Source organism: Alligator mississippiensis, chromosome 7, assembly GCF_030867095.1.
Source record: "Alligator mississippiensis isolate rAllMis1 chromosome 7, rAllMis1, whole genome shotgun sequence".
In the NCBI taxonomy this organism is placed as follows: Eukaryota; Metazoa; Chordata; order Crocodylia; family Alligatoridae; genus Alligator; species Alligator mississippiensis.
Genome location: NC_081830.1, coordinates 12,605,641 through 12,618,884, shown reverse-complemented (window position 1 = coordinate 12,618,884; position 13,244 = coordinate 12,605,641). Strand labels below are relative to the sequence as shown.

Below are 13,244 nucleotides of genomic sequence, written 5' to 3'. Positions count from 1 at the left end.
TTGCAGTTCTTTTTCCATGAAGCCTTCCCACACATATATTCACACACCAGCAAAGACCACCACAAGATGCAATGGCATCAGAGATTTCACATTTTGTTTCAACACAGCTTCTGGTGATTGAAATAAATTCATTTGCCCCTTGAAATAAAAGGGCCAGATTTTACTCTCAGTTAGACAGACATCAATCCAGAATGAATCTGTCTTTAATCAAGCTGTCCTAGATTATGTCACTCAGAGGTCAGAACAGGGTCCCAAAATGAAGTGGGCGGCACATAATTGACCATATACTGTGGCCTGTACTACAGAGGTCCTCAGTTAGGAAAGGGGATCAGCAACAAGCATGAAGGGATCTATGTATTGCTACATGGAAGAGGGGTCACCGATTAGACAGTGTACCTGCAAATGGCAGGTGATAGGTGTTCATACATGCAAACGGCTAAGAAATACTTATCTTACTTCACAATAACAACACTTTGTATTTATTAGTATGCTGCTAGGTCTACTTTCCAAGCACTTTACAATCACCAAGCAACTGTAAGAATGCACCTTGCATAACAGACAGATGATTATACCCATTTTGTAGATGCCTGAATTGAGTCAAAATGAGCATAAGTGACTTGAATGGGGGTAGAGTGTGCAAGAGTCAATGCTGGATGGATACTAGTTGTGAGTGGTGTCCAGTCTTTTTCCTAGACATCTGATAAGTCAAGAAGATGTTCATCTAATGGCCGTTGCAGGTCCTTTACCCTTCCTTTAGGCCTTCCTTAGTTTGCACAGAGTCAAGAGTTTACACTATCCTTTCAAAAATTAATTCAAAGATGTGCTATACTGGCCCTGGACTGGAGTACAGTGAAACCAAACTTATGTTAACACTGTGTGCAGGACCTCCACCTAACCCAGCTGGTATATAGTCCCACCAGGGGTAGCGCCTTGCTTGACCTGCTCTTAGCAACAGGGGATGATCTCGTGGGGAACATGCGAGTTCATGGTAGCCTGGGAGATGGTGACCATCACTTGGTCGAGTTCACTATCCAGCGAAGTGTGGGTAAAGTAACTAGTGGGGCTAAGGTGTTGGACTTCAGAAGGGCCAGCTTTAGTAAGCTTAGAAGGCTAGTTAGTGAGGGGATGCAACTCAAGAATATAGAGCAAATGGGGGTCCATGAGGGTTGGAGGTATCTCAAGGGAGTGATCTTTGGGGCTCAAAAGGAGTCTATCCCACTGCATAGGAAGGGAGGTAAGGGGGCAAAAAAGCCCCCTTGGCTGAACAGGGAACTCCAGGAGTGTCTGGGGGCAAAGAAAGAGATGTATAGGCAATGGAAGCAGGGAGCAGCCACCAAGGAGGACTATATCTCCCTGGTGCGCTATTGCAGGGAATCAGTTAGACAGGCCAAGGTGGGGCTTGAGCTCAGGCTGGCTTCAACAATTAAGGACAATAAAAAGTCCTTCTTCAGGTATATAGCGGGCAAAAGGAAAGCCAAGAACAACATAGGGCCCCTGCAGGACAAATCAGGACACTTGGTGGTTGACGCAGGGAAAAGAAGCAGAGCTCTTCAATGAGTTCTTCTCTTCAGTATTTTTAAGTAGCAACCAAGCCAATTCCCCCACCTCGATCATTGATGGATGTCCACATGGCACCAGTCTGCCTACGGTAAGTTCTGAAATAGTTAAGGAGCTCCTGGCGGAGCTGGATGGGTACAAGTCAGCAGGCCTGGATGACCTCCATCCACAGCTGCTGAAAGAATTGGCCAGTGTCATAGCTGAGCCACTGGCACAGCTGACTGAACACTCATTGTGCTCTGGCCAGGTCCCTGAGGACTGGAGAAGGGCCAATGTGGTGCCCATTTTCAAGAAAGGGAGAAGGGATGAGCCGGGTAACTTCAGGCCAGTCAGTCTTACCTCTATCCCTGGGAAAATGCTCAAGAAAATAATCAAAGAACACATTTGTGCAGGCCCAGCAGGGAAACGATGCTGAGGGAAAACCAGCACGGGTTTGTCACAGGTAGATCCTGCCTGACAAACCTTGTAGCCTTCTATGACCAGGTCACACACTGCCTGGACACAGGAGCCGAGGTTGATATCATCTTCCTGGACTTTAGGAAGGCCTTCGACACAGTTTCGCACCCTATCCTCATTGGGAAGCCAGCAGACTGAGTGGAAGCCTACACATCAGGTGGGTGGCCAACTGGTTTAGGGACCGCACCCAGAGAGTGGTGGTGGATGGTTACTTCCTGGCCTGGAGGGAGGTGGGCAGTGGGGTCCCACAGGGTTCAGTCCTTGGACCGATATTATTTAACATCTTCATCAGCGATTTGGATGAGGGTGTGGAGAGCACCCTCTCCAAGTTCGCTGATGATACCAAGTTACGAGGCAAAGTTAGCACATCAGAGGGCGGGGAGCAGATTCAGGCTAACCTGGCCAGGTTGGATCAGTGGGCAGAGAGAAATAGGATGCAATTTAATAAAGCTAAATGTAAGGTACTCCACCTGGGGGTTCCTCCTTCCCAGCATACCTATAGGTTGGGGGAGTGTCCTTCTCAGCAGCTCGGAGGCCGAGGGATCTTGGAGTCGTAATTGACTCCAAGATGAACATGAGCTGGCAGTGTAACAAGGCCATCAACAAGGCCAATCAAACCTTGTCGTGCATTAGCAGGTGCATGACTAATAGATCAAAGGAGGTGATGCTCCCCCTCTATGCGGCACTGGTCAGGCCGCAGTTGGAGTCTCGTGTCCAGTTTTGGGCGCCACACTTCAAGAGGGACATGGAAAATCTGGAGAGGGTCCAGAGGAGGGCCACTCACATGATTAGTGGCCTTCAGGAAAGACCCTACAGGGGGAGGTTGAGAGAACTGAATCTCTTCAGCCTTCACAAGAGATGGCTGAGGGGAGATCTTGTGGCCACCTATAAATTTATTAGGGGAGGTCAACGGGGAATAGGGGAAGCGCTGTTTACTAGGGCGCCCCAGGGAGTGACTAGGAATAATGGGTGTAAACTAGTTGAGAGTAGATTTAGGTTGGATATTAAGAAGAAATTTTTCGCAGTAAGGGTGGCCAGGATCTGGAATGGGCTTCCAAGAGAGGTGGTGCTGTCACCTAGCTCGGATGTCTTCAAGAAGAGGCTAGATAGTCACCTGGCTGGGGTCATCTGACCTCAGTCCTCTTTCCTGCCGGGACAGGGGGTCGGACACGATGATCCATTGTGGTCCCTTCCAACTCTACAATCTATGAACCTTGTAGTGTTTTTTAACTATCCTGTATGTAGCTGATTAGGTGGCTAATTAGACTGTGGCTTTTTCAGAAGGCCCAGTAGAAAGAACTGTTTGCCACTAAGTTGGAAAGAGCCTTGCAAATTGACATCACAATTTTGGTGACGCTGTAACAGCAACAGCCTCGGCATTCACAGGGTTTTTATTTCTCCTCCCTATCCATTACTGTAATGCTGAGTCGTTCTCCTCTTCAACTGTGCTTAGAACAAGACAGGCTTTGACAGACTCATTGAGCAACCTTGAGTAAATCACTTACCTCTAGATTTTCAAAGCACAGGGCTAAATTTTCAAGGTTCAGCAGTGAGGTCAAGCTGTCCTGAGAACACAGCTCTAAAAAGGGTCATATTCTCCCAGTGTGTTCAGAACCCAACATCTTTCATCATGGCACTAGATGTCAGATTTTCAACACATGTCTAACGTGCTGAGGTCTTTTTTTTTTGGGGGGGGGGGGGAGAAGGGGGAAAGAGAGAGAGAGAGAGAGAGAAAATCTAGCTGCTTTGGTGCCTCAATAGGATCTGAACTCTTCTAAAAAAAAATGGCCTTTGACATGTCTGTCCTCCATTCTGTAAAACAGAGATTTGGCAAAACCTGAGGGATTAAATTGCAAAGTTCATCACCATTTACAGACCAAAGGCAGTGTGTAAGAGCCATTTTTTTTTTTACAGCAACAATAAATCCGCTCCAGCCTTAATAGCCTCTTAGTTATCCAACCACCTGATCCTTCTGCTCTTCTTCTCAAGAGTCCTTTCTTCCCAACACTGAATCATAACAACTCCAATCCAAACAGCTGTGTCAGATATAGCTTTATTGGTATTCGTTTACTTGGCACTGTACTTCCCTTGCTCTTTATCCTCAAAAAACCCCAAAGAAGCAGCGAAGTGGAAATTTAGAGACTTGTTTCAATGCAAGGTCAAGTCCTTCAATCCTTGTTTGCAGCCTCATCTTGCTGCCATGGGAGTTTTCCCATAGACTCCAGTAAAGGCACAATCAACTCTTTAAAATTCTTCATACAGACACAAAGAGTCTTGTTGGGATTACTGGAAGCCTTGCTTAAGTAATGACAAGGCAAGCCTTCCTTTTGCTCCCCCAAAATTTATACAAAGAAAGCAGTAACAGGAAAAGCAGCGAGTGGTTTCAGTTCTGTGAAGTCTCACTGGCTGAACTTCAACAGGGAAGCCTCAAACTAGGAGCATTTCACAATGTGTGGGTCCCCCAGGCTCTTAGCAGTTCAGATCCCAGGAGGAGCTTTGGGTTGACAAACTCAAAACTGGTTGAATTTGGTTCCATGCTTCACTTTAACCAGGGGGCAGTTTTGGTCCATCTGTCATAAATGCAACAACTTAAATATTCAACCATAATATCAAGAAACAAACAATAACAAAAAAATAACTCTACAGCTTCCACACACGTGCCTAGCAGTGTTTTGGGGTCACTGCTACAAATGCTACAGGAAATTGCAAAAACATCAGTGAGAGGTATGAATGGGATAAGCTTTTCTAAAGTCTAACGGTAAAGGCAAAAAATTCAGAAGTTATGTTTTTCCTTGATAGAGAAACAATGATAAACAAAATGAGCAACCAGCCAAAATGATGTCACCTCATGGCTTGTAGTGTGTGCGCGCACAGAGGAGCTAAGAGACATCACAGTGAGGGTGACAAACACTTTTTTTACTGCAGGAAAGGCTGAAACATGGAATAAAGTTGAACCATTATGCCTGAAGAATATAAATGAGCGAACTTTGCTACCAGCTACACTGCCATTTGGGAAATCCAAACTAATCCCAGGGGAAACATTCACTAGTAGAAATGAAAAGCCGACATAGAAATGACACCCGCAGTTTGATGAAATGATGTATGGCTGGGGGGCTACTGTTGTGAACTCAGTCTATACACCCATTTAATCCTTGGTGAGCCGAGCAAAATAACCTGCTCTTTCATAAAAGCTACCAAGCAGTCATGAGATGCTAAGAACTTTTGGTCTTTCTAGAATTAGGATGGATTTGATCCCGATTACTCAGAGGCAAAATACTGAGCATCCCACTAAATATGTATTTCTGGTGAACAGAACGACTGGAATATTACTTAGCTTGACGAGGGTCTGTGGTTAGTTTTGCTACAACTTTTGTCCCTCCCATAGGAATACCACAGGAAGTGGTTTGCGAAGGTCAGTCTCATTGCCTTGCAACGCAAAACGTTTCTTATTTTTTGTCTGCTTCCCTCCTCCTGCTGAGAAGCATATTCTCCCTCTTATTTATACTGGAAATCAGGAGTTAAATCTACTTGGAGTCAATGGAGTAACATCAAGTAAAAGGTAGTATAAAGAAGAGAAACATGAGGCAATGTATTTCTTAAATGGGCTTCTAATAGTGGGAGTTTTATTTCAATGCATATTGTTAAAAAGTATATATGCTTGCTTGATAGATAGATAGATAGATAATGGCTGGATTAGAAGAAGTCACTTGGATTACTTACCTTTCTTCACCAACATGGTTTTAGAGCCAGATTTATGACTGGCCCATGCAAGTGTCCAAGGGTGCTCACCTGCCCAAATGCAAGCACAAAAACAGTTTCATGCACCGTCAGTGTAACACCTTCTATTTTTCGGTGCATCTGGGGTGCCTTTTAAAAAACGTGGCCCTTAAATCTTTGGCTACTATTGAAAATATTGCTGGAATAATTTATTATTCACACCTCCCTAAAGGCAAATCAATTGTTTCTTGAGCCCCCTCTGAAAGGTGCTCAGTTAATTTGTACTGAGCAACTATAGTGACAGAAATCTCATAAGTGGGATGGCTGCATCCAATTATACATTAATCGACTGCGTGTCATTAATCAGTCAGGGTCAAAATAACAGTGTTCGGATAATCCATGACAAATAACAAATGAAAATAAAGTCAGTAGCACTGATCATCATGTACCTCATTGGTTTCTTGTGCTCCCTGGTCTGCCTGCTCTACCTCTTTTTTTGTATTTTACATTTGCATTACAAATGAGGTGAGGCAGGAACCAGCTGGGTACTTTATTCATGTACAGCTTCCAGCACAATGTGGCCCTGGCTCAACTAGAGCGCCTAAGTATTATTGCAACAGCAATGATTTAAGTTATAATAAAAAGTGTGGTGCTACTTAGTATACAGCTCTCTCAACAACTATTTTGCGCAAGCAACCATTACTGCATCCCGCTTCTCTATGCCACATAATATTCTAGTCTAAGGGACAGAGATACCAGGAGACTTCTATTCAGGAATTCTGCTACTGCACAATCTTAAGAAAAAGTAACTACAGTACAAAACAAAACACACTGTTAAGGAACACTTGGTCCTTCTAACTGTAACAGCAACTCAGTTTATGCTATATGATCAAAAATATCTGCCTCAGGGTACAGCCTTGCCAGTAACCCACAAAACCAGGGATGAAAAGGCATTCATTCCTGTTACTTGCATACATCTGTGGAAAACATTCTGCAGTCAGAGAAAATTTTATTGGTTCAGCCTGTTGCTAAACAGTAAATCAACCAGTCCAGAAATGACACATTTTCCTATCCAAGTAGTTGTTCTCACTTATGGAACCTGTCAGACTGGGCACTGCATGCAATACAGTCCTAGTGTGTGCAAGAAGGGTTGGGATACCTCCATTTTTCTTGCCTAGAAAAATTCTCTATACAAGCAAAACAGGAGGACAGGGATAGATAGAGAATTTCAGAACAGCCCGTGCAATTTAGACCTAGAACTTTATTTAATCTAGTGGAAGTTCCAAGATCCCAATTTCTATTGTTGATCTTTTTTCACTGCACAAATACAAATACCGGGATCAGACCAAACCACTGAAGGAAGTTACCCCTCTCTTTCACTGGTGCAAGATCTGAGCTTCTTTTGTCATATTCATTGGGTCCTTACTTAAGCAATAATCCAAGCAGATTAAACCAATGACTATCATTAGGAGCTGGTACATTGAGATCACGCGGAGATTTGTCTAAATGAAAGAAAATTAGGACCCGATTGCCAAAACCACTCGTCTCAGCCTCCTCTCATCTCTCACATTGACTATAGTAACCTTCCGTCTCTGTTGCCTCTGCTATCATATTGCACCCCTCGGATCTGTGCAACATCTCAGCCAACTACTACTTCCTCTTGTGTCATTCTGACCCCCTCTTGACTCATATAAAGACCAGTGAATTCCCGGGGCAGGTTTTCATTCCCTTCAATAGGTTCTGAAGCCTGTCATTGGCCCCCTCTATGGTCAACCCAAAGCCAAACCTGGACTTGCAATTCATTTTAAGCTTTGATCCACCTTCCAGTTCTTTCAGAATTCTGCCTCCTGACTTTCCATCTCCCAGCACACCCTCCCCTCCAGCAGCAGGGCTACATTTATCTGCTGGATGGTTGATTTGCCACACAAAACAATCTCTGGATCTCTTTCTGTGTCACCTCCTACTCATGAAACACGCTCCGTTATTGTTTCTCTAAGACCACGATCCTTTTCTCCTTCAGTTCTCTTGAGACCCATCTCTGTTGGATGCCTTCAAAACAATTAAGCTCTCCTAAAAGGAGCTGGTACTTTACTTTGTCTTGGCTTCTGGAGATAAATGAATATGACAGAACCTCAGCTTTCACTGAAGTGAGAGTGTGAGTGAAACTGAGGTACAAAAACCCCCCCAAAAACCCAAGGAGGGGACTATACAATTTTATAAACACAAGTATTCACAACAATAAAAATTTTGGAATGGATATTAAACCACACACTCTAGATCTTAAACCGACTCCTACTAGACCAACCTAAAATCTAATTGTAGGGACACACTTTCCCTACAACTGCTACTGCTTGGCTCTTAATTCTCACCTTGTACTAACTACTGATAGAGAAAGGAGTATGGTCTCAATACATCTTGGGTTTAATTCAGTTGGGCAATTCCTATGTGTTCAGCTCTTCAAGGCAGGGAGCCCGGGTTACACAAAGACGACTGAATCATGACAGGGGTGTCTAACTTCATCCGGATACAAATAAGAAAGGATACCAGAGTTTCTCTCATTGCTTCCCTCTGGAAGAGCCTTTAAAACAATATCTAAAGTCTCAGTGAAAAAAAAAGCAGAAACAGAGAGCATTTTCATTCTGACACTTGGGATGCTAATGTGATGATGGGAGGTCCATTAAAATATTAAGCAACTAACTTTCAAGGGTCAAAGAAATAATAGTGCAAAAATAAACACTGTCCTGGAAACCTTCAGTGCTGGAGATTTTGCTGACTCCTCTGTCTCTGCCTCATTAGATTTAATATTAATTTGAGTCCATGTACTGCCTTTTAACTAGGATTTTCCCACAGTGTTGCGTGCCTGTTGCTGATCCTATATGCAGAACCTTGCAGCAAAACTCTGACTCTTAAGACTTTTCGTCTGTTTACAGTAAAAAGGACATTTCCATTGAATATGTAACCCAGCACTGAAGAAGACAGTAGTAAAGATCATACTCATATGCTATCGAACTATATTGTCTCTGGTCCCTGCTGTATCACGATAAGATCCCTGCTCCACTCCTGAACGGAAACAAGGTTCTCCCCTAGTCATTGTACATGCTGTAGACTTAGAGGCATCTTGGTTGCAGACAGAACGCTCAGAGACCTTGCATACAAATCTGCCATATCATATGGCAAGTAGAAGAGAAGAAAAAGGCAGGCATTCAGACATCCAGAAATAATCCCATTACTTCCCTTTTATGCCCCAGAAGCATGAAAAGAGAGTAACAATTTCATTAAAAATCTAAGACATGTCAGACACTCCTGCTAAAATTACACTAGCATCGCAAATCCCCTTGGCATGCTGGCTGTTACTCCCTCTTTGTTACAGAGTAGGCAATTGTTCAGTTTACTTATGATTTTGGCAGTGGAAGATGCCTAGTGAACATTAATTTATTGGAGAACTCCTTTTGGACCACTTACATTTAGGTTTGTCCTAAAGCTGGATGAATACTCAGAAAACAGTGTTCTATTTTTACGCGGGTATGATCCAAGCGGAAGGAAAAGCCTGTATACCATTGTGAGAGCAATGTGTCAGCTGAGGAACAGATTGAGTCTCACTGGGTATCATTTGGATTGCTCTCTACCCACACAACCATCTGCACAGCTAACCTGATTGGATAAAGCCAGACATCATTTACATATGTAAACCCAGAGCCAAATTCAGGCCCATATAAAAGCCTGACAGCAGCTCCATTGAAGTCAAAGAGATGCATCTATTAATACCAGGGACGGATTAGGATCTGATAAGCTATTTCCCAGTCATTTCTGATGAAGGAGATTCTGAAAAATAAACCTATAAAAGAACATTCAAAATACAGTTGTGCACATGGTAGTCTTTGCTGTTAAAAACATCTGCATGTCTTTCTCTGCAGAGTGCTAAGCACCCCTTTCCAAGAGCTTAGAATCCTCACTCCTCAGAAGACCCTCAGCATCTTGTGCAATAGAGTTCACAGCCCTCATCCAAATTAGTAAGTTTTTCCATTAATTTCAATGTGGTTTGGATCAGGTGTCATCCACAACCCTCTGCTCATTAAGGACATTTTCAACCTCAAATACAGAGATGCTACATCTGTCAAGTAGGAGCACAGACAGATCCAGTAATACACATGCACTGGTGCAACAGTGTCTCTATTGAGGGTTCGTATCATCTGCAGGAGAATAGGAGAGCTACAACAATGGTTAGGAGAATTCAGAGTTCTAACAGAGCACATCCATACGAGGGGAAAAAAACCCACTCCACTTGGACTTCGGAGAAAACTTAGCATACTGAAGCAATCTATAGTAGAAATCATGTTCAACATCTTTTTTTTTTACCATCATTGGTATGAAACCTGGGGATAAAAGCAACTAATCCAAGAAACAGACTAGCCAAACCAGCAACAAGCTATGCAAACAAATCTTTTTTTATTGAACCAAGAAAAATGGAAAACCAAATTATTTTTCCCTTGAGTACTTAGCATTTTCCTTCCCTGACTATCCAATGCAATCTTGTTTTGTACCCAGTATCTTGCTGTTTAATGATATGTAATCAAAAACATCTTTTGTATTAATCAACTTCAGGAACTAATGTAAAGTACGCACGGGGACCACTTAGAAAGTTTCTTTTGCATGCTTCTCTGGCATCTCCAAAATACACTCTCATCACTGAAGTTTATGCCCAAATAATCTCAATATCATGATTCTGGAATATATTTTTTCCAATACTTCTTAATTAATGCTTTTTTTTTTTTTTTTTTTTTTTTTAAAGAGCCACTTTTAAATAACTTCCAAATATTAAAGACTGTTAGTATTGCTGATGCTTTTGGGCATCTTCAATTTAGGTTTTGTTTTGTTTTGTTGGAGGGGGGGGTGTTGCACCTATCCTGGGGTTTTATGTTGTTCTAGTTCTGAAGAGCTTTGTAGCTTTAGAAATATGCCTTTGATTAACAGGAAACAAAGAAAATGTGACTCAGAGCTGAGAAAACAAATTCGCTTTAAAAAAAAAAAAAGTACCTTAAGGAAGGCAAGTTATTTTCCATCACAATGACCCAAAATCAGAGTCTTCAAACAGAGCATCCAGCCCTTAATGAGTTGTTTTTATTAGCCGGTCTTCTACCCTGGAAAATTTGGATCTAATGGGGAAATGGTACAGAAGAAATCCTCCAGGCAGATTAGCTTTTCCCCTGAAAGCATTCAGCTAAAAAAATAATGCCTGTGATAACATTCTCCAGCCATCTCCTTTTAAAAGGTGCTTCACAATGCTTCAGATCAAAGAAAAATCAGAAATAACCAGTTTTCGCCCTCCTTCCCTTTAGTTTTAGGACAGCATAGGGATCAATTATCCAATTAAGGGTCTATGATAGTTACAAGGAGAATATCAATAATAATAATAATAATAATAATAATACAAAGAAACTTCAATTCACAGCACATCTTTAGTAGACCATGACTGTATGACATACTGTAGCTACTGCAGAAGTTACCAAAACAAAAATAAAACCATAGGAGTAGGAACTTTTGCAGGTCCTTAGGGGACATGATGACTTTTACCAACCCAAAATCTGAAGAGAGCTTCTTTCAAGTGTCTATTTCTGTCATTCCCATGCCTTGGGAAAGGTTTCTTTTGAAAGAATAAAATAAAGGCGAACTTACTTGTCTAAAATGAAGTACAAATCAAATCCTCCATAACATGCAGGACCACCATTCTCTCTATTTCCACCTTGTCCATCACAGGCTAACATAAAGGTTGCAAAGAAGAAACATTTGAAGCCAAATCTCCAGGCTTTTTGCTTTGCAATAGCCATTATATCCAGAAAATGGGAGAAGAAAAAAGTTGTCTTCTTCCAAAACTCCCTTATTTCACAGCTTTCTCCAAAAGAGCCATTCAATGACCTTCGAAGATATAAATAGATTTCACTCCTCAAAACTCCACTTGCTGCAGTTGTCCTCAGAATTTGCAAGAATTTTTTCCCCTTGTATTCCCTGCACTTCTGTTTCTTGGTTTCAGGTTTCAAGATGCACAATACTGTATTTCGCCCCCCTTTTTTTTTTTTTTTAAAGGGACTTTTCACTCATCCTCGCATGGAGTTCTCGGCAAACAACATTATCATTTTGCAACAAGAATGGTCAGGAAGCAGTCTTTCTCACTTTGTCCCAGGCTCAGGAAAAACAGGGGAAGGGCTTGAGTGTCCCCCCCTTTCCTAAATTATTATTGTTATTATTATGGGTAGTGGGTTTTGTGTTTTCCTGTACAAGACAGTTCACAGAATGCCATCTTGTGGTGAAGGCCTGCTGAAGCAGACTGGAAGCTCCAGCATGGTTTTCATATGAGTTATACAAAGAAGTCTAAAGCTTGACTGGGGTGTCTAAAATGTACCTGGATGCAAATAAGAAGGAATACCAGAATTTTTCTCATTGCTTAACTTTGGAAAAACCTTAACTTACACTCCCAGCTCACACAACAAAACCTGAAAGTCAGCCTTTGGTGATGTGCATGCAACTGACAGCCTTGTTATGCACAACTATTCATTGGCAGAGTCACTCTCAGGAAGGTTTTACCTTCTCTGCCAGTAAGCATTTCAAGTCTGTTGTCCAACACATCTCTGTAGACTGAAGTTACACAATTTCTCCACATTTCAGCAGTGGTAAAATAATTTCCATTATGCACAAAGCTGTTATTTACTCTGTACTGATTTCTGACCAAGCCAGCCAAGCTCCTTGCTGGATTTGGACTCCCTTCACATACCTGAAGTTATATCCTCTGCTCCACTCAGCCAAGAAGGCTAAACCCCAACCCTATTGCCCCCTCTGTGATAAAACAGCCTTTGAGAAAGCAGGGGGAAAGATTAACCAGGTGAATCCTTGCAAAGCAAGAACAACTTGGGCACAAAGTAGAGCAATTGATACCAGGCAACCTGAACCCAAGCTTTTGTCCCACAGCTGCATCTTATTAGGGGGCTCATCAGCATCAGCTGGGCTGGGCAGTGCTTGGGCTGGTACCTGACACTTAATATCTGCAAGGGAGCACCACAGAAGCTCAGCAGCTGGGAAATGGGATGTTGTATAGGAGTAAAGGACAGTTTAGGGAGTTATTAAGCTTGAGGGATTTGGATATGTGGTTAGTTTTGTTACAGAGCTGAATAGCTGTACATCCAATTAGCAGCGCTGCTGAAGGCACGCCTTCAAAATATGTGTTTAATTGCAGATCTCTCCCTTTTTGCTTCATTGTCCGCTCCTTCATTTGATGTATTTCTCTGAATTGTCATATACCATGTTCTGGTTTAATTTGAGGTAAACTGACAGAATGGATAATCTTTACAGTATGTTTGTAGCAAAAATGATAAATTATAAATCCTATACATGTTACAAGTGTGCTACATATAATTGTTATTGGTTGTTTTATTATAACCATTTAGAAAAAGGTGCAAGTAAATTGCTACTACTAATTCATGGGGGAGGGGGGGTTGTTCTGGTTTTTTGTCTTTTTGGTTTTT

The 13,244-nt window shown here is 42.2% G+C and overlaps 1 protein-coding gene across 3 annotated transcripts in view; it reads right to left on the bottom strand.

Annotated features, from left to right (window-relative positions):
* Positions 1–12,620, bottom strand: part of ANTXR1 (ANTXR cell adhesion molecule 1) — a 155,366-nt gene extending 142,746 nt beyond the window's left edge. The window contains exon 1 of one of the 3 annotated variants that reach the window (XM_059730581.1): positions 12,497–12,620. Coding sequence is in view for 1 of the 3 variants with exons in the window: in XM_059730580.1 (XP_059586563.1) it covers positions 11,404–11,555 (152 nt within the window). In the remaining 2 variants the exon portion in view is untranslated. Of the gene's footprint in view, positions 1–5,733; positions 5,755–11,403; positions 12,433–12,496 lie in introns of those variants that run through there. The other 2 variants (XM_059730580.1, XM_059730583.1) reach the window with 2 other exon arrangements.
* Positions 12,621–13,244: the final 624 nt, after the last annotated feature.